Source organism: Schistocerca piceifrons, chromosome 4, assembly GCF_021461385.2.
Source record: "Schistocerca piceifrons isolate TAMUIC-IGC-003096 chromosome 4, iqSchPice1.1, whole genome shotgun sequence".
In the NCBI taxonomy this organism is placed as follows: domain Eukaryota; kingdom Metazoa; phylum Arthropoda; class Insecta; order Orthoptera; family Acrididae; genus Schistocerca; species Schistocerca piceifrons.
The window spans coordinates 652,499,435-652,519,591 of record NC_060141.1 but is presented as its reverse complement, the minus strand read 5'-3'; the positions used below and the strand labels follow the sequence as shown (position 1 = coordinate 652,519,591).

The window sequence follows — 20,157 nt, the reverse complement described above, 5'->3', positions numbered from 1 at the left end:
AGCAAAAGTTGGGAATTTTCACGGGCATTGATGACAGCGCAGTTGAGCGCCCCACGAGCCAAATATCATCATCATCTTCACCATGATCATCATCATCGAATACCGGATATGGAGGAGCTCTTGGAACGAGAGGGCATTCTCTGAATGACTTGTCAGCGCGACCCGCCGACTTAAACCTCATCAAGCACAGGTCGGATGCACTGGGGAGACTTACCGCAACGCGTCCACTGTGCACCAAAGACCCAGCAGTTGTCGACCGCGCTGGTGGAAGGATGGACCTGTCAGACACAAGCCAGCATCGGAGTGCGTTGCAGAGTATGCACTGCTATCGCTGGCGATTACACACATACTCAGGTCCATGCCATGTGTACTGTAATGTACAGGAACCATAAGAGAAAGCAATGGCGTCACTGTAACTATTGTCTGCGAATAAACGTGTCAGTTCTGTTCATTTCACTGCATATTTCTTTCATTTGCCTTTTGCACTATACAGTAACGGTTATTCTCATGTATCATTCGAGTTTCGTCGAACCAACTTATTTCTCAGTGACGCATCACGCAGAGTTACTCTTGTCCTTAAGTTCTGCTCACCGGCGTATTACAATGGGACCCGAGAGCCAGTATTGACTCTGATGTATCCCATCAAATGAGAGTTTCATCGATTTGTAGCCGCGCATATTGCAGCCAGAAAGCTACGCTAAGCGCCTGCGGCAATACACCATCTCATCTGGCCCGAATGTTTAATGACCGCTCTCTAATAAAGTACCCCTGGTTTTGGCCTGGACAAAAGAGAAATGCAGCTGCCTGCAAATGTCAAGAGGCCATCCCGCTGCACAATATTCGTAACATACATTGCCCTGCATATAAAACGCTATTTACAAAATGGGGAGTCATCGTAGCCTAGCGTGCAACCAAGAGCGGCACGACCACCAAAACAAGGTGAATACATTTTTTAATAGAAAAAGGGAGGGAGATAAGGAAAAGAGATAAGGAAAGGACAGAACACACTTTATTGTCTATAATAAATCATACAATCACCGTTGATCTTTATTTTACAATTGCCATTGCCGACTTTCGCCCATAAAAAGAGGTACTCATCAGCATTTAACTTCTTCTTCCTTCCCGAAGTCAAAACAAATGGCATGCTTGGAAAAAGAATACCATAAGGCTGTTTAGCCAACAGTCCTGTAGTCTCAGCAATACTCCATGTCTTCCAAGCCAAAACGTTAGCATCTGGAAATGCTTCAAGGCCCCCATATTCTGCTTGATTGCCCCATACAACAGCAAGTGTCAACCAGGTACTACCTCCAAACACTGCTTGAACATCACAGGTGAAGTTCAGATGGAGTCCACGAAAAACATTTGGACCTCCAATCAATTGCTGTTTATTAAACTGCACAGCCAAGTCAATATCAATCGCCTTCAAACTGCGATACACAGGTACACTGTGCCGCCAGCGACGACGGTAACCACGTCGCAGAAGCATTGCTGTGGCACGTTTCCATTGGCACTTCAGATGTTACATCCTTTAGAGAATTATGATTACTGTGGATGAGAAAATGGTATCAGAAGAAGGTTATGAATTTCGCCATTGAACATATCGCAACGCCAAAAGAACCCGTGTGACCTAATCTGATGAGTAGCGAATATCCTGGTGCATAGACTGATAATCTTACAACGAGGTCAAAGGAGCTGTTATCTTTAAAAGGTAAATAAAAATGGCTCAAATGGCTCTGAGCACTATGGGACTCAACTGCTGAGGTCATTAGTCCCCTAGAACTTAGAACTAGTTAAACCTAACTAACCTAAGGACATCACGCACATCCATGCCCGAGGCAGGATTCGAACCTGCGACCGTAGCGGTCTCGCGGTTCCAGACTGCAGCGCCAGAACCGCGCGGCCACTTCGGCCGGCTAAAAGGTAAATAGCTTACGTCTAATAGTTACGGGCTAAACATTACATATATAGGCATAATATCAAGAACGAACAGTTGCAGATTCTCAAAGGAATGCTGGAGCAGATGAAGTTAGAGGGTTAGTGGTACAAACACGAGCTGGAGATTAAGACTACGTACAGCTTATTTAACCACCCTGGTAGCTATGATGTGAGATACGCTATTACAGTGGTGCTCAATCTACAGTTATTGGATACCAGGCCGTGGAAGAAAGTAGTTAAGGATCCTATCGCTGAACGTGAAATAAATAATGAAAAGGTTGGCCCAAGACTGAATGTGGAAACGAAATTATACCAACTACGCCTACTTCTTTATGGTTTGTAGGAATAATGGAGTAGGAATAATGGAGTAGCTTCTCTGTTCGTGTAACTCGGCCCCCAAATTTCTGCTGGTGGAGACAGCAGTCACGAAATCAAGAGACACTTGTTAACAGGAAGAAAGGTAATGTCCAAACGTGACAGTTATAGAATGGAGAAATAACTTCCACAACAAAGATGCATATAGTGAGGACTATAATCTTTCCACAGGTGATATACGTAAGCGAGACCTGGGCCATAAGAAAAGATGAATGGCGTAGAATTGATTCCATTGAATTATGGTTTTTACAGTTCCATTGACCGCAAAGAGAAGGAATAGATCAGTATCATAGCAAATAAAATTAGATTGCCTCTTTGAAGGTATAATACTGAAACGAAAACTCATATAGCTTGGGAACATCATGGGAAGACATGATTCGCTGGAAAAGACTTTAACGATGGGGAAGATCGAAGGCAAATGGAGAAGAGGGTAGCAAATGATGAGATGGATCGATAGCATCGCAGAAGTAATGGATTACAACCTACAAAATCTTCGAGGAATATTGTAGGACAGAAGAAACTGGCATACTTTAATTCGTGGGGTCACGAAGAGTCGGAATCGAGTTGTGTGTGTGTGTGTGTGTGTGTGTGTGTGTGTGTGTGTGAGTGAGAGAGTGAGAGAGAGAGAGAGAGAGAGAGAGAGAGAGATGGAAGAAATTATTGGTGTTACTATGCGGCTCGACCAAGGAAAAGTTTGGGCGCAAAGCTTCTGGTCACCAGATCTTACTTCGATTATTTGGGTTTACACTTTACCATTAATGCTCACGTAGTCTACTTTCCTTTGACTACCAACTGCAGGATGTATACACCTGCATCCACGACCTTCTAGAGGAACCTCATCTGGTCAGTACACTACACGACTTCATGTATGGCATGATGATTCTGTTAGTAGCTCAGAAAAATTAGTATTTACAGATGGCTGGACCAGCCGGGAAAGTTAGGCGTCGCTCGACTACAAGCAAACCTTTTATGTGTATTGGGCCACGAATAGGAGTAAGACCGAATCAGTATCATGAGTAGTGTTTATGGGGCTGGGGAATTAACATCAAATTAAAAGCACATAAAGGGGTGAATTTGGAAGTTACAGTACGGTTAAGTCTCTATCACGTACATTAAAAATGGAGGAGTACTTTACCGAAGAATAAGAAGGAAAATTGGAAGTAGAATAGGAAAAAACCATTTTAATTTGAGGAGGACGTGCATTAGACAAATAATTTTAGCTCTGTTGCTAATACTAGACGGCACATTTAGGAATGAGAGAGTAGTTTTTCATTGCGTCCGTAAGTCTGGGAAACATTTCTAATAATTTGTTAGAGACAGGAAATCCACAATGTAACTGAAATTTGTTAGCAGGCCCACTAGTTTCATAGTTATGTTATCCACAGTAAAAACGTGGCGATGAAGTTGTCCTCACAATACGTGTCTAAGTCACTGACAAAAAATGCCAAAAACAAAATAAACACGTAGTTATTGTTCGAACAGGTGATTTAGCTGCCTTGTAGAATCTCACAGAAAGACAATTTGCTTAATTCACGCTGAAAATGGGGTATAGTACGATGTCTTTTATCCCACTAGGAACGAGATCGGTGAAAATAGGTTCCACCTATTAGATAACTAACGACCGGACTAGAGTCATCGCCACATCGGGCTTGAAAATTGGTCATGCACTGAGAAGTGCTCGGAAACTAAATGTTAAGATAAATAAGTGAACAGATTCAGAATCGTGTTTAGTACAGACACACACACATACAGGCTTTTATAAGTACAATTATCATTGCTACCTTAATATGTACTCACTTCCCGCCGGACGTTCGAGTCCTCACTTGCGCATGAGTGTGTGTGTTGTTCTTACCATAAGTTAGTTTAAATAGTGCGTAACTCTAGGGACCGATGACCTCAGCAGTTTGATCCCTTAGGAATCAGACGCATTGGAACATTGTACCCACTTCAGTGCGTTAGTTGTTTCTGTCTGCATCTAACAGCCCTCCCACAAATGCATCACGTAATTTACTACCTGACATTTCTCACACCATTGCTACTGCATGAATTAGTGGACTACATATGTCAGCATAGACAAACCGTTCAGCGCCCACGCATCCACACTTCAACACCTGACCTGCTGCCCACGGGAAAATGAGCTTGCTCTTGCCACATGTACTTGAAAGTATCAACCAAACTAAAAATATTCTATCCCTAATAGGTATAATTTTTAGTCTGAAAACGAAGTGAATAATGGTGTAATGATGTTCAGTACACCGTCCTCTGTCTTCCATAGAATTACCTGAGAGAGTTGTACAACTTATCATTTTTTGAAGAAACGGTACGGTAGACACGTGGTACATGATTACATTGTTAGATCAATAGCTCAAGCGGTTTTGAGGTCCCCAGTAGGTACACATGCTGAAAGACCCAGCCTCCGCGGGCGGCAATATAGGCACTGACTATGTCGTGCAGTCAATCATTAAGTGTCTATGGGTAAGGAATTCCACACCCGCTAGATCTTTTTGCTTATATCTGTAATAGCTGCAAGTGGACGTGTTACATGAGTCACTTATCACACTGTCACGTTCCAAACGTGCTTGATTCGAACCGAGATCAGCAATAGTGCTGACCAGGCAAACTGTTGCACTCTTTACAGAGCACGTTGAGTTTCTCAGGGCAGTGTGTGGGAGAACACTGTTTTGATGGAACAGAACTTCAGGCTCCTATTGCAAGAAAGGCAGAAGAATTTGTCGAGCATCAGTCTGCACGTACCGAGCGCTGGTCACCATTCGCTCCACAACAACAAAAGTTGCACGGGCTTTGTAGCTTGTTGCACCCTAGACGATAAGGCATGTAGGAGCAGTGTATGTATATCTGACAAATACACTGTACCAGACAGTGCTAACAAGGATTAGAGGGTACAACCGAACGACTTAATGCGGCCAGAAACTGATTCCAGCGCTTACGAAAACTGCACACTATACCGTTCTCGAGGTGATCCTCTGACAGCACCTCGATGCTGTGGCGTGAGTGGAAGACAGGCTATAAATCTGTTTGTCCAAAGCCCCATTGCTAAGAACCGCTTCACAACCACTCGTGTTTACAGTTATGTACTTTTTTATCTTCACTGTTTTCGATTTGACACTGCTGCCCTTACACTATTAAGTCTTGGCGGAGATCTGTACTGCGTAGTCGTCCAGAACCTCGTCCAATTTGTGCGGCAGTTCTCTGAAGCCCCCATCTCGCCATCTGAGAGGTCATAATTTAACCCTTCTTAAATCGTGAAGTTGGCTATAGGAAGCACGAGTAAATCTCCCTGGCAAAGTAACTAGACGATACTGCTCAAGCCCATCACACCCATCGAGCCTTCAGACGTCTTCAAGTATGTGAGGAAGATCTTTGTCAAGCCTACAATAAAGTTTTAACTATCTCAGACGTTCTCCATCGACTAAATCTTATCCGCCACTACAGTTCACACCATTAGGTTGATTCTTGCGTACTGGAGGAAGGGGTTGACGACATTTAAATGTTGTCCTGGAACACGAACCGATAGCCGAAATGTTGAATGCAGGGCAGGGAGAAAGGCTGTAGTATCCTTTTAAGATATGGGAAGCCGCAGGTTACCTTCGATAGCTATGAGAGGTGTCGAAGACCTCTACAAGTAACTGGAACAAAACGGGACTGATCCATCCGTAGCAGAATCCAGCCATAGCCCTGGGGGATGTTCCCAGAATGAAATTTTCACTTTGCAGTGGAGTGTGCGTTGATCTGAAACTCCGTGGCAGATTTAAACTGTGTGTCTTTCCCAGGCAAATGATCTACCGGCTGAATTACCCAAGCACGACTCCCGAAGCGTCTTCGGAGCTTTGCTTCCGCCAGTACCTCGTGTCTTACCTTCCTAATTCCACAGAAGACGGTAGAGCTCTTTTCCACGAAAGGTTGAGGTCCAGAGTCCGAGTCGCTATCCGGCACACAGTTTTAATCTGCCAAGAGGTTCCACTGTGCTGTATGTCAGAGACGTTCGTTTGAACTTGGTCGCCTGTACACTATGCCGTGAGTTTGCAATTCGCGGCAATTTTTGTTTCCTGCCCCAGCTAGCCGGTGGTGTTAGCCCTGATTTCGCAGGACAGGTCGCTGTCGGCAGCGGTTGTGGAGCTGCTTGCGCCACTCCGAGCCTAGATGGAGTAGAGTGAGACGGGAGCAAGGAATCTGAAGCTGACCAGCACAGAAGCTGGAGTCTTGGAATGACCAGCGGATGAGCCAGACAGGGCAGTCGGGCCTTGGTTGCGGGTATCAGCGAGCGGTGGACATCATTCCGGCGGTGGCAGGGAATGTCTGTAGTTCTCTCGGAGACAGCAGGGGCTGTTCCTGATGCCCTCCGTGCCGTAAACTGGGCCGTTCAAGCAGTTCAGTGAAGCACAGGACGTGTGTGAGTTGATGGCTAGTCAACAGCAGGAAGTCTTCTCCAAGCTGGTACTCTAAGGAATTATACAGGACATCACAAACGCTGTGACTATGATTGGTTTCGATTGTCCTGTCGTACAGAAGATGGTCTTGTTGTTATTTCACCGTAAGCATGTAGATTTTGTTGAACCTTTGTTATATCATGTTGTACGAGAGCCTGTACTGACAAATCTGCGTATGTAGTCCCTTAGCTTGATAATGGCTTTGCTTTAGTAATTAGTTGGTGATCGAAATGATAGTAGATGTAAATTTACTTCAGAGCTAGTGTAAGTAGCTTCCTTGTCAAATGTCCTGCGATTAATTGCGGAAATTGATTCTAGTGTTATATATTCTGCCTGTGGCCAGGAGTCACATATTGCCAACTATTATTTACCTGATTCCATTTCCCGACTAAAAGTCCTAAAGGTATTTCATGTTATTACTTTCTTGTTGAACCTTGCTTCCAAGAAGCGTATTCGGCTCCAAATTTTTTTCTTTTCTTTATTGTCGGATATTTTACGTTTAAAAAATTCTTTATAAAACTGAGCCAATGCCTGCATGACTCGCAAGCCGAAACCCACTCACCCTAACCCTACGCTAAAACACTCTTTGTGACAATATTCAGCCGTAAAAGAACTGTGCATCCATCGCTGGAGAGAGAACCTGGTTTTATTTATTCAGATTCCATTCCTCTGTGTACTTGCACACCTCGCACTACTGCGATGGGAGATTAATACAGTTATTCTGGATACGAAATGGATGGTATGAAGACGATTGCTTACTATCTGTGTCATCACAGCCCTCACGGTTGCTTACTAGCAGTGTGCAGTTCTATTGTAGTCCCCTTGACGTATCCACTGGTATTTATCTTGGAGCTGGTGTAATTGACACTGTCTGATCATTGAAGTGCATCATGAATTTGAGCCTTAGCGGCTAAATGTTCGATCGATTCAGCAGCTGTGTAGCTCACCTTTCTTGCCGTAATCTGAAAATTCTTGCTCAGTCTGAGCTTTCAATTAGTGTTAGAAGTCACAGACAGTCTTCACAGTGTACGCAAATCGCGGTATTCCGTTTACGATTGCAGACACAGTGTCGCTCTACCCTTCGGCAAGGACAACACAGCTTCACTTTCCCCTCCATTGCACTACAGGCTGTAGGTATTCTATTTCTGTGACTAAAAGAGTATTGAGCAAGAGGTTTACTTTCATAAACACAGAAACTGTGATGACGGAGTGCGAAACTGAGCAGTTTATTTCTACTGAATATTTTTAAATACACTTACTATCGTGAATATTAATAAACTAAATGTTTCCAAAGACGTTCAAATATAATCAGATAAAACCTTCAGTCTGTAATCAGTGCTAATTAGTAGAAGTTAGATTAAATGTCACTAATAGTGCAAGATACTTTGCAAGAAACTTTTTGCAAATGTTGTCGTAATTTTGCACTGGTTTGCAAAACTTAAGGATTGTAACTTTCCTATAAAGTGCCACTGTCTACGTATATACACTCATGCCTGTAAATTAAGGATAATTGCAGAATGTGGTGCCACACAACGTGGCACAACACAAAACTGGCGCTAATAGCACAGGCACATAGAGAACACACACGACACAGATCTGTAAGTCCACGGCTGTAGTAACCACAACCAACAACGGGAACGCCGTGGGCTGCGGATCGGAGCCGCCAGGCGGGGAAGCCGCCGGCGGTGGAGCACGCACCACCGGGTGAACACAGGACGAGTCGCACGACCGACCAACGACAACTGACAACAACCGACCACGACCGACTATGAGCGACACAACAAGGAAGAGATAAACAACGGAGGCTTGTGGAAACCACAACACCAAACACCAAACGTAAATCCACTCGGAACCAGAGCCAGGCAAATGTCAACAATGAGTAACGACCAGAACGCAGTACCGCCGAGATAGAAACGATATCCAGAGCGAGTACCAGACTGGCTGGACTAGCTTTTTTTTTTTTTTTTTTTTTATTGTATTTCAATTCCCCATCGGGGCGGGCTGGCAGTAGCATATGCGCTGCTCTTCAGCCGAAAGACATAGAACAAAACAATAGAAGACATTTAAAAACAGCAAAGGAGAGAAGCAGGCGAACATAGATATAAAAAGGGAGAACATCATGGAAGGCAATAGACAAAAAAACGGGGTGACTGGAAAATGGAGTTAAAAAACTGTTTAAAAGTAGCACACACAAAAGCCACACACTGCGACGATTAAAAGAACGCAAGGCACAGTAAGACTGGAGCATAAAGGTGCTGACGGATGGCATAGCACATAACGTAACACTGACGGCGAACCTCAAGGCAGTACACAATTAAAATCACACCTCTTGACGCACACGAGAAACAGCACTAAACACAACACTGATGTGGCACACTGATGATGATCAATACAGAGGATCTGCCAGGTTCAAGGAGATAAGGGAGACCTGAAGAAGGGAGGGAGGGGAAGAGATGGGGGAGGGGAATGGGGGGGCGCGCGGAAGAGGGCCAGGTAGGGAGGGATGTGGGAAGGAGAGAGGCAAGTATGGGGTGCAGGGTCTCAGGGGAGGGGGGGGATGGAGGAAAATCCGCTCTGGGAGAAGGAGGAAAGAGGAGAAGGGGGCCCTGGGGAGTGGGGGGGGGGGGAACAAGGCCGGGCTATAGTTGGAAGGAAGGGTATATGTCACGGCGAAGTTCGTCATCCAGGAGGAGGAGGCGTTGGAAATTGCCCTGATGAAGGAGATGGAGGGTGTGGAGGTGGAGAGAGGGAGGGATACAGCGATAGAGGCGCGGCAACGGGCGGGGGGTGGAGAGGAAGGAGGAAACCACAGGGTGGGGGGGATCAACCCTGCGAACGATGTAAAGGATGCGGAGATGTTGCAGGAACAAGAGGAGGTGGGGGAAGGGGGTCAGTTCATACAGGAGCCGTGTGGGGGAAGGAAGGCGGATACGGAAGGCAAGGCGGAGCGCATGGCGTTCAAGGATTTGGAGGGCCTTGTAAAAGTGGGTGGGGGCGGAGATCCACGCGACGCTGGCATAACAGAGGATTGGACGAATGAGGGATTTGTAGGTGTGGAGGATGGTAGAAGGATGCAATCCCCGTGTCCGGCCGGACAGGAGTTTCAGCAGGCGGAGGCGGGAATGGGCTTTCTGCTGGATGGTCAGGAGATGAGGGGTCCAGGTGAGGTGTCGGTCAAGGGTGAGGCCAAGGTATTTCAGGGTGGGGGTGAGTTGGGTAGGACGACCATAAAGGGTAAGGTAGAAATCATGGAGGCGAAAGGAGCGAGTGGTGCGGCCTATGATGATTGCCTGGGTTTTGGAGGGGTTGAGACGGAGGAGCCACTGGTTACACCAAGTGGTGAACTGGTTAAGGTGGGTTTGGAGGGTACGTTGAGACCGTTGAAGGGTAGGATAGAGAGCCAGGAAGGCGGTGTCATCAGCATATTGGAGAAGGTGGACTGGTGGGGGTGGCTTGGGCATATCAGCTGTATACAAGAGATAAAGGAGAGGGGAGAGGACAGAACCCTGGGGGACGCCAGCTGTGGGATAAAAGATACGGGAGTTGGTGTTGTGGAGGGTGACATAGGAAGGACGGTGCGAGAGGAAGGAAGCGACCAGACGGACAAAATTGATGGGCAGGGCGTAGGTTTGGAGTTTAAAGAGGAGACTGGGATGCCATACACGGTCATAGGCATTTTGGAGGTCAAGGGAAACAAAAATGGCGGAGCGACGGGAGTTGAGCTGGAGGGACAGAAGGTGAACAAGGTTGAGGAGTTGGTCGTCAGCAGAGAAGGAGGGTCGGAAGCCACACTGGGTAAGGGGGAGGAGGTGGTGTTCAGCAAGGTGCCGATGGATACGGTGGGAGAGGATGGATTCAAAGACCTTACTGAAGACGGAGGTGAGGCAGATGGGACGATAGGAATAGGCGGCAGAAGGGGGTTTGTTGGGTTTGAGGAATAGGAGGACGCGGGAGGTCTTCCACAGGTCAGGGTAGAAGCCAGTAGAGAGGATGACATTATAGAGATGGGCGAGGACAGTTAGGAAGGAATAGGGGCTTTCTCGAAGGTGACGGTAGGTGACACAGTCGTGACCAGGGGCCGTGTTGCGTTTGGACTGGAGGAGAAGTTTAATGTCTTGTGCTGTGATGGGAGTGTTGATGTCGGAGGGGGGCAACTGCCCCAAGTACTGGAGACTAGGAGCAAGTGGAGCGACGGAGGTATCAGCACGTTCCATAACGGTGGGGAAAACAGAATAATCAAAGTGGGGATCATCGGGGATGGAGAAGACCTCGGAAAGGTGGGAAGCGAAGTGGTTGGCCTTACTGAGGTTGTCTGGAAGGGGGCGATCGTTATGGAGAAGGGGGTAGTGGGGAGCGGAAAGGGAACCAGTAAGACGATGGAAGGCGGACCAGTACTTGGAGGAGTTGATAGGGAGGGTGGCATTGAGTCGTGTGCAGGTCTGGCGCCAGTCCCGGCGTTTCGTTGCTGTAATAAGGTTCCGTACGTGTCGCTGTATTTGCCGGTGGCGTTGGAGTGTATCCCTGTCACGAGTGCGGAGGAGCTGGACTAGCGCAGAGCGGTTCCCTATATACGAAACCGGAGGGAGCGGCTATTGGCCGCTGTCTGCACGTGGCTTAGCGGTGGCGCCCTCGCTACGCGAGAGCCGCTGCGCGGAATAGCCGCCGCGGAGTCGGAGCCCTCTATGGGCTGACCACGTCCATTTGTTCTGCCGCGTGTTCGACTTCCGCGGCGGAAGGTACTAGAACGGTATTGGTGATAAGCTGAGAAAACCGTCCCGAAACACAATTGTTACAGAATGCCACTGTTTCTTGCCCATGTACCGCGACATCAGTATCGGATATGATCACCATGCACACGTACGCAGGCCGCACAACGGGCTGGCATACTCTGGATCAGGTGGTCGAGCAGCTGGTGGGGTATAGCCACCCACTCTTGCACCAGTGAATGTAACAGCTCCTGATTTGTCATAGGGGTTTGAAGACGTGCAGTGATAAGTGGACCGAGAGCATCCCAGACGTGCTCATGGGGTTTAGGTCTGGAGACCAGGTAGAATACTCTATTCGCCTATCTACTGTTTCAAGGTACTCCTCCACGATGGCATCTCGGTGGGACCTTGCGTTATCATCCAACAGGAGGAACGTGGGACCCACGGCACCCCTGAAAAGGTAGACATACTGGTGTAAAATGACGTCCCAATACACCTTGAAACACGTATGTAACGTAGCAGCGATGGTGAGGCACGTTAAAATCCTTGACCAGAGAGCCTATTATCGTGGTTAGTCTGCGCTTGACCGCGCGAGTGTTGCGAGCGGCTCTCTGTCAGTAGTAGTACGCTAGCAGTCGTCGTGGAGTATGCTAGTAGTAGCTCAGTTCAGTTGCGTCCAGCAGTTCGCTAGTAGTCGTGATGTAGAGTAGTACGTGAGTAGCGGTAGGCCACTGCAGTCTGTCGATAGCAGTAGCTCAGTTCAGTTGCGTCCAGCAGTACGCTAGTAGTCGTCATGCAGAGCAGTCGGTCAGTAGTAGCAGCCCAGTGCGGTTGTGTGATGTAGTCTGTCGGCAATACTGGTCAAGATGCTGAATGAGGTATATTGTTAATTAAGGTAATCATCAGATAATGTAAAGTTTATTTATTGTAATTAATTTCCAACAAGTGCCCCAATAATAATTTTGATTTCAAAGCAATTTTTACAAAAAAAAAAAAATTATTTAATTGAACTAACGATTTCGTTCCACTTCCCTTAAAGAAAAGTTTCAGTTCAATTTAAAAAAAAAAAAAAAAATATATATATATATATTATTTGCAATGCAGTTCCTCCAAGCCGTGCGCAACAATAAGAGCAGAAATTTGACAAGCAGTTTCAATGAGGTAAGAAATTAATTCTGATTGTATTGCACAGGGCCAAAGACCGATATTTCGGTTTAATTGAATTTTCATTGTCACTGAAGTTTCATTAGCACTGAATTGTTTTTCATCATTTTCGTGACAGCTTATACTTTCAGTCAGATTGCGATTCTCACTTTTATTGTCATTAAATTTAATTGCTAGGGAGGTTACACTTGGCTCCCATTTATCATTTTATATTTCTGTCTTTTTACATTTTTTGTGGGGAGGTTACAACCTGACCTGTTACAGTTCCTCTGTCAAAGACATGCAGGGGTGTACGTGCACCAATCATAATCCCACCCCACACCATGAAACCACGACCTCCATACAGGTCTCTTTCAAGGACATTAAGAGGTTGGTATCTATCTCCTGGTCCACGCCAGATGAAAACCCGGCGAGAATCACTGTTCAGACTATACCTGGACTCGTCCGTGAACATAACCTGGGACCACTGTTCCAATGACCATGTACTGTGTTCTTGACACCAGGCTTTACGGGCTCTCCAGTGACCAGGAGTCAGTGGAATGCATCTTGCAGGTCTCCAGGTGAATAAACCATGTCTGTACAGTCGTCTGTAAACTGTGTGTCTGGAGACAACTGTTCCAGTGGCTGCGGTAAGGTCCCGAGCAAGGCTACCTGCAGTACACCGTGGCAGTATGTGGGCACTGATGGTGAGATATCGGTCTTCTTGTGGTGTTGTAGACTGTGCACTTCCCGTACTGTAGCGCGTGGACACGTTTTCTGCCTGCTGGAATCGTTACCATAATCTTGAGATCACACTTTGTGGCACACAGAGGGTCCGTGCTACGACTTGCTGTGTTTGACCAGCCTCCAGTCACCCTAGCATTCTACCCCTCATGTGTTCTTTGAGCCATTTTCAACACACAGTCACCCTTAGCACGTGTGAAAACGTCTGCACACTTACTCGCTGCACCGTACTTTGACATGCACCAAGATACCTCTGCGTATGTGAACTGCTGCCAGCGCCACCGTGCGACGACCGCAGGTCAAATGCATCGCATGGACATACCACGAGGTTATTTAAACCCGCAAACCGTCCACTAGAGGGTTGTTTCACCATGTTATCAGCATTATCCTTATTTTATGAGCATGAGTGTAGCTCGACGAAACGATAAATTGGAAGTACTACTGCAGTGTAGTACAGAAGGTAATTGACCGAAATACGCAATGAGATGAAAAAATGACATTTTATTCAACGAGAAGAATTACACTGAAGTCACTGAGATTTCCGATGGTCACCTGGGCATTGCAAAAGGTGGGACATGGGTCTTAACAGGATGTGATACCACAACATTGACAACGCATGCTCTGCCATGTCCTCCCACTCTGGCCACGAGGTTCGTCGGCTGTCAACTGCTGAATGGTCGTTCGTGTGTCCGTGCTACATTTCCACAGTGTATCACGCAAGTGCTCGATGGGATTTAAGTTGAGGGAATTTGCAAGGCAGTCCATTCGCTGAGGATCTTTTCGTTTCAACAGTTTCTCCACCTTCGCTGTTCGATATGGTCTCTAAATGTGATTCATGAAAATGCAGCTTTATGCCCCTCCGCACCGTAACACCTGGACCACCAAAAGGATCGTGTTAGACAGTGCTTGACGTACTTCATATGGCGAAAGATGGGAACACTTAATGCTCACAGGAACACTGTCAAAACATAATCGTTTTCGCACTCCAACTGTTATGGTTTGTGGAGGCGTAATATTAATGAATGTAATGATCTCCAAATTTTTTGCCATGGAACACTTATCGCTCGAAGTTATCGTGTCATTGAACTCCTTCCCCGTGTACACCTCTTCAGGGGTGCTATCGGTCCGACTTCATTTTTGTGGTCAACAGTTCGCGGCTGCATCGAACAGCGCTGGAGGAAAAGCTCTTTGCATGAGATGATATCCGACGAATGAAATAGCGTGTCCATTCCTCCGACTTAAATCCCATCGGGAGCATGTGGGATGCGTTGGGGTGACGTGTTGCAGCACTTACGCATGTGCAAACGACCACCCATCAGCTGTGAACCACACTGATCGAGGAATGGAACGCGCTATCGTGCAATCCTTACCGACCGTCAGCAAGGTATCACGTTTAAGAGCCTGTATTGCCAACCGTGATGCCCACACACCGTGTTAATAACCATTTCCGCCTTTTGGCTGTCCAGGGCACCATCATAAACCGCGATGACTTCAATATAAGTATTAGATTTGGATATAAGTTTCGTTTCTGTTTATTTCATCACGCAGTTGCTTCAGCTACGTTCTATACTGTCCCGTAGTATTTTTTCTGTGCGTGATCGAAGTTTAACCGAGCTATGTTACACGACAGTGACACATCACGCGCAAGTTAGTTTCGTCCTTAAGTAATGCACGCCAGTGTATCTGGAATGTATATGAACCGTGATCAGCTTCTTGCGACCATCAGTATTATTCCATGGCGAACGTTGCATGGTAATGGTGCAATGTGTTGTATTATCTCCTTGCCTGTCTAGCTAAGCAGTCGGCTCCTTCACGTCCGACCATGGGAACGTACGCTCTCTGCCACCCCGACTTAACGGCATTTCTTGTGATTTCCCTCTTAGTAGCTACCGCCGATAATCGGAGAATGACCATCCAAGGAGTAGATCTGTACGTCATGTGGCACATGGATGCAACGAGCAATCGAAACAGTTGAATCTGACTTTGAGCAGGTGTGTGACTCTCTATTTTACCTACTAACATGCAGAGAAGCACGTTGCTCAGCTTTGGTGGAAGAGGCCTTGGAGATTTGTATGCTGTTTGTGCCTACAGAATTAATGGCCTAAGCGGGGTTAGTGGGTGATAGTGGTTCATTTCCTCTTCTTAATGTTTTTTAGGTGTTTCGCGATTCTGCATAAGTGGTTTTCTAAAGGGTTTTTACGTTTTAATAACTCCTTAGGCTCACTATTTTGTAAACTCGGGCAAGGAACCTTGGTTCCACATGCAACGTGTGGTGGAAGGGAACCTCAGTTCTTTTACGCTGTGTGCGAGTTATACACAATTGTAGCACAATGTTTCCATCGTTGCGGTGTATGCCCGAAGATTGAATTACAGTGTTCCGAAAACGGTCGTAAACAATAAAATAGTGTTGATTCAAGAGCTGTTGCGGTTATCTTTATTTTTTGAAACTGGAAATTTACAATTGTGGTTGCCCTTCATGTGAGATTCTGTAGTAAAACAGAGAACTATGTGTAACGCCTGCGTCTGAAAATGGAGCGTCCTTGTAAGCCGACGTGAACAGTGAAGCCTGCTAAGTCACGATGCTCGCTGAAACTGCAGATTAGTGTAAATGCAGAAGGTACAGGAGACGGCGACTCACCGTCGTGCGTGTCGTATAGGTAGATGATGCGGTTCCAGCCGTAGTGGCGGACCACGTCGATGATGGCCTGGTGGTACTCGGGCCGCATGCTGATGGCGTAGTCCATCAGGCCCGAAGACGGCGCCAGCACCTGTGTCGACAGTGAGGCGACGTATGTAAACACGTGATCAATGCACACTATAATTATATTAGAAAAGAAGAAAAAACCAACAGCTGTAAGGACATGAGGTTCTCTGCCAAAACGCTGTCGCTGCAGCTATCATTAGTTTCCTACAGACAGTGAACTGCTGTAAATCACTGGTATTAACTATCGTATTCAATTTGTGGTGATCAATTATCTGTCCAACAACTGTAATTACTAGTTTTGCTAATGCAACCTCATTCCATCTACATACATCCAGTGGCCTCTACAGACACTACCCCGAAGTATGGCAGTTTTCCTGCCGACATTATAGTGTGGGAAAACGACTTGTATTATGTGACCTCCAGGTCTGTCGCACGTGTGTATGATAATCTTACAACACTTCCTACGTGAAGCAGCAGTTAGTATCACCACACTAGAACGTACGGTATCATCGTCTACCTCTACATCTACATACATACTGCACAAGTCAGCATACGGTGCATGGTGGAGGTTGTCCTTTACCATTACTATTCATTTCATTTCCTGCCTTACTCGGAAATTGAGCTAGGGAAAACGACTGTTTATATGACTCTGTACGGGCCGTAATTTCTCTTGTCTTTTCCTCGTAGCCCTTAGGGAAAAAGTTCATTGGTGGAAGTAGAGTCGTTCTCTAAATTTTGCCATTTGCGTTAAGTGAAAAGAATGTTTTCCCTTCAGGGATTCCCGTTTCTCTCTAGTACTTGCGTTTTCATCTAACCTACTTGTAACGAAGCTGGCAGCACGCTTCTGAACTGATTCTACGTTCCTTTTAACTTGACTTGGTGGCTATCCGAAACACTGAAGCATTACTCAAGAATGGGTCGCAGCTATTCTAGACGCAATCTCCTTCATAGATGAGCTACTCTACGGCCGACGCCAGCCTTCTCAGATACCGACCTTACCTTGCACGTTCCATTTCATATCCCTTTGCAACGTTACGCATAGACATTTAATCGACGTGTATGCGTCAAACAGCACATTACCTATCCTGTATTCAGAAATTACAGGATTGCTTTACCTAGTCATCTGCATTAATTTACATGTATCTATACGCAGGACAGTCAACGAAGTTAAGCGCTGTCGGGCGTGGCCGCCACTTGGATGGGTGACCATCCAGGCCGCTATGAGCTGTTACCATTTGGGGTGCACTCAGCCTCGTGCTGCCAATTGAGGAGCTACTCGACCGAATAGTAGCGGCTCCGGTCAAAGAAAACCACCATAACGACTGGGAGAGCGGTGTGCTGACCACACGCCCCTCGTATCCGCATCCTCTGCTGAGGATGAGGATGACACGGCGCTCGGATGGTCCCGATGGGCCACTTGTGGCCTGAAGATGGAGTGATATACAGGACAAGCTACCATTCATCACACAAAGTAGAAATGGAGCCTGAATCATCCTGTATCCTCCTACAGACGCTCAGTCGCTCAACAAAGGCACATTGCCGTACACTACAGTGTCATCAGCGAATAGTCGCAGACTGCTACTCACTCTAGCCGTCAGATCATTTATGCCTATAGAGAACAAGAGCGGCCTTGTCAGTTTTCCCTTGAGCATACTCACCTGCATGATGACGTACTGGGTTCTATTATTTAAGGCATCTTCGAGCCTCACGTATCTGGAAACCTATTCCACATGCTCGGAGCTTCGAACAGTATACAGTGCGGCACTGTGTAAAACGGTTTCCGGAAATCTTGGGATATGGAATCTTCTTGTTGTCATTCATTCGAGGTTCGCAGGATATCACGTGGGAGAAGGGCAAACGCAGTTTCGGACGAATAATGCTTTTTTAATTCGTGCTGATTTTAGAACAGAAGCTTTCTGTGTCTAGGCAATTTATTACATTTGAACTAAGGGAAGGAGCAGGAAGGAGACAGTCATGTCTACTTCTCCACTACAAGCAACGCACATTCGCGGAACAGTATTACCGCTTTAGAACCACAACCACCTCCGTGTTACTGCCTGCCGACCTACTCAACAAATCATTTGCAGTGGAATGATAATGTTCTTTTGGTAAGAATTGCGAAAGAAGAATGTGTGGACGCACTAGTAGAACGTTGGGACCAGTTTTTTAATTAGAATCATAGGTGACATTTTGTGTTGACTGGGGGGCTGAGTGTGAACAAAACAAGTATCCACTGGAGAATCAGAGGCTATTTACAGCGTTCATCTAGATGAATTACCAGTGAGAAGAACTCTCGGCGTCAGGCACATGATACTGGCGCTCGCATTCATGTCAGTAGCTATGGCTTAGAGTAAACTAACCACCGATTTAAACTGGAATCCCAGCCACGTTTTTGTCTTCATCATGTTTACACTGGAGAAAATTGGACAACGAGATGGAAACAACTTACGAAGGGGTATTATTCCAACTGAAGTTTTTTTACGGGTAAGGCTCTTAGCAAATTTAAACTTTGGGTGTTTTCTCGACCATATACATTATGTACACGCCACTGTGCCACCATTAAATTCTTATTAACCTTCCATATTTTGATAGCACAGACTCTCTGCGATCGTGTCGTAATAGAGATTATATACAAATGTACGGAACAGTCACATTTATGTGACCACCGCCTATGTTCGACGTCGACGTGCAACAACCATAGACGGCAGATGGCAGCACTAGCAATGGAGAATATATAAAATGTGTCGAGATGACACGGAAACAGTGCAGCCGTTGTCGTAATGCGATAATGAAGCGATTTAACTTACGTCCGAAAGGACATGAACATTTGCTTTTCAAATAAAGGATGAAAGCACTCCAGAAACGGTTCACATGCCGCCATGGTTAAAGTATGCAACTGCAAAATGGCGCTACCCAAAACCGGCACCGAAGCAACCGTGACGCACCGTAGGCCATAGACTACAAGGGTGAACGACGCGTACGGACGCATATGCGTGCAACTGTAGAGCAGCAATCGTCCGAATGAACCAAGAGACTACCAAAGGTGTATCCCCAACGACTGCTCACCGAACGTTGTACGTATGGGCCTACGCAGCAGTCCCCCGTTTCATGGACCCATGCTTACCGCAGTTCATCGGCGACGGACACTAAGATTTGCAAACCGGTACCGCAACTGAACGTCCACAGGGTGGTGACACGTGGCCGTTTTAGATGAATCACATTCTATGATCCATCGGACTGATGGCCGTTGGCGGGTACGGCCTGAAACGTCTGAAAGCAAACAGGAAGGTAGCATTATGATCGGGGCAATGTTTTCGTGTCATTTCCCGGCTGACCTTGTCTTTCTGGAAGACACAGTGGATAAACACAAGTATGGATCTACTCTTGAGGACCATATCCACCCCTACATGCAGTTTGTTGTTTCTCTGCAGATGGAAGCTTTCAGCAGGACAATGCAACGAGTCACACAGCTCACAGGGTACATGCGTGGTTCGAAGAACACCGGGATGAGTTTATCGTACTCCACTGACCACCAGACTCCCTTGCTTAAAACACGATTGAGGACCGTCGAACCATCTCGATCGGGTTGTTTGCGACACGGATCCTCAGCCGAGAAACATAGCGCAGCTGGCTGCTGCGCTGAAGTTGACATGAGTTCACGTCCCCGCGGTACTTTTCTGCAAATCATTGACTCTCTTCCAGCGTGTTTCACAGCGGTCTGCGCTGTAAAAGAAGGTTCTTCATGCTTCTGTCAGGTGGTCACGTTAATGAGATTGGACACTGTATAACCCGCAGCAGTGGCTAAGTGCTATTATTTGCATCAATGTACTTTCTCTGAAGATGTTGTGGTAGTCAAAAATACCAACTCAAACAGAGAACTTTATTAGTGGTTGCTCGTATGACATCTATACGTTGTGAAATATAAACTACACTACTGGCCATTAAAATTGCTACACCACGAAGATGACGTGCTACAGAGGCGAAATTTAACCGACAGGAATAAGATGCTGTGATATGCAAATGATCAGTTTTTCAGAGCATTCACACAAGGCTGGCGCCCGTGGCGACACCTACAACGTGCTCACATGAGGAAAGTTTCCAA

General features: G+C 46.4%; 1 protein-coding gene across 1 annotated transcript in view; it reads right to left on the bottom strand.

Moving 5' to 3' along the window:
• LOC124795312 (glutamate receptor 1-like) overlaps nucleotides 1-20,157 on the bottom strand; it is a 1,309,547-nt gene that overhangs the window by 637,069 nt on the left and 652,321 nt on the right. Inside the window, exon 4 of the mRNA XM_047259283.1 lies at nucleotides 15,990-16,119. Within this exon, the coding sequence (XP_047115239.1) occupies nucleotides 15,990-16,119 (130 nt within the window). The remainder of the gene's footprint in view (nucleotides 1-15,989; nucleotides 16,120-20,157) is intronic.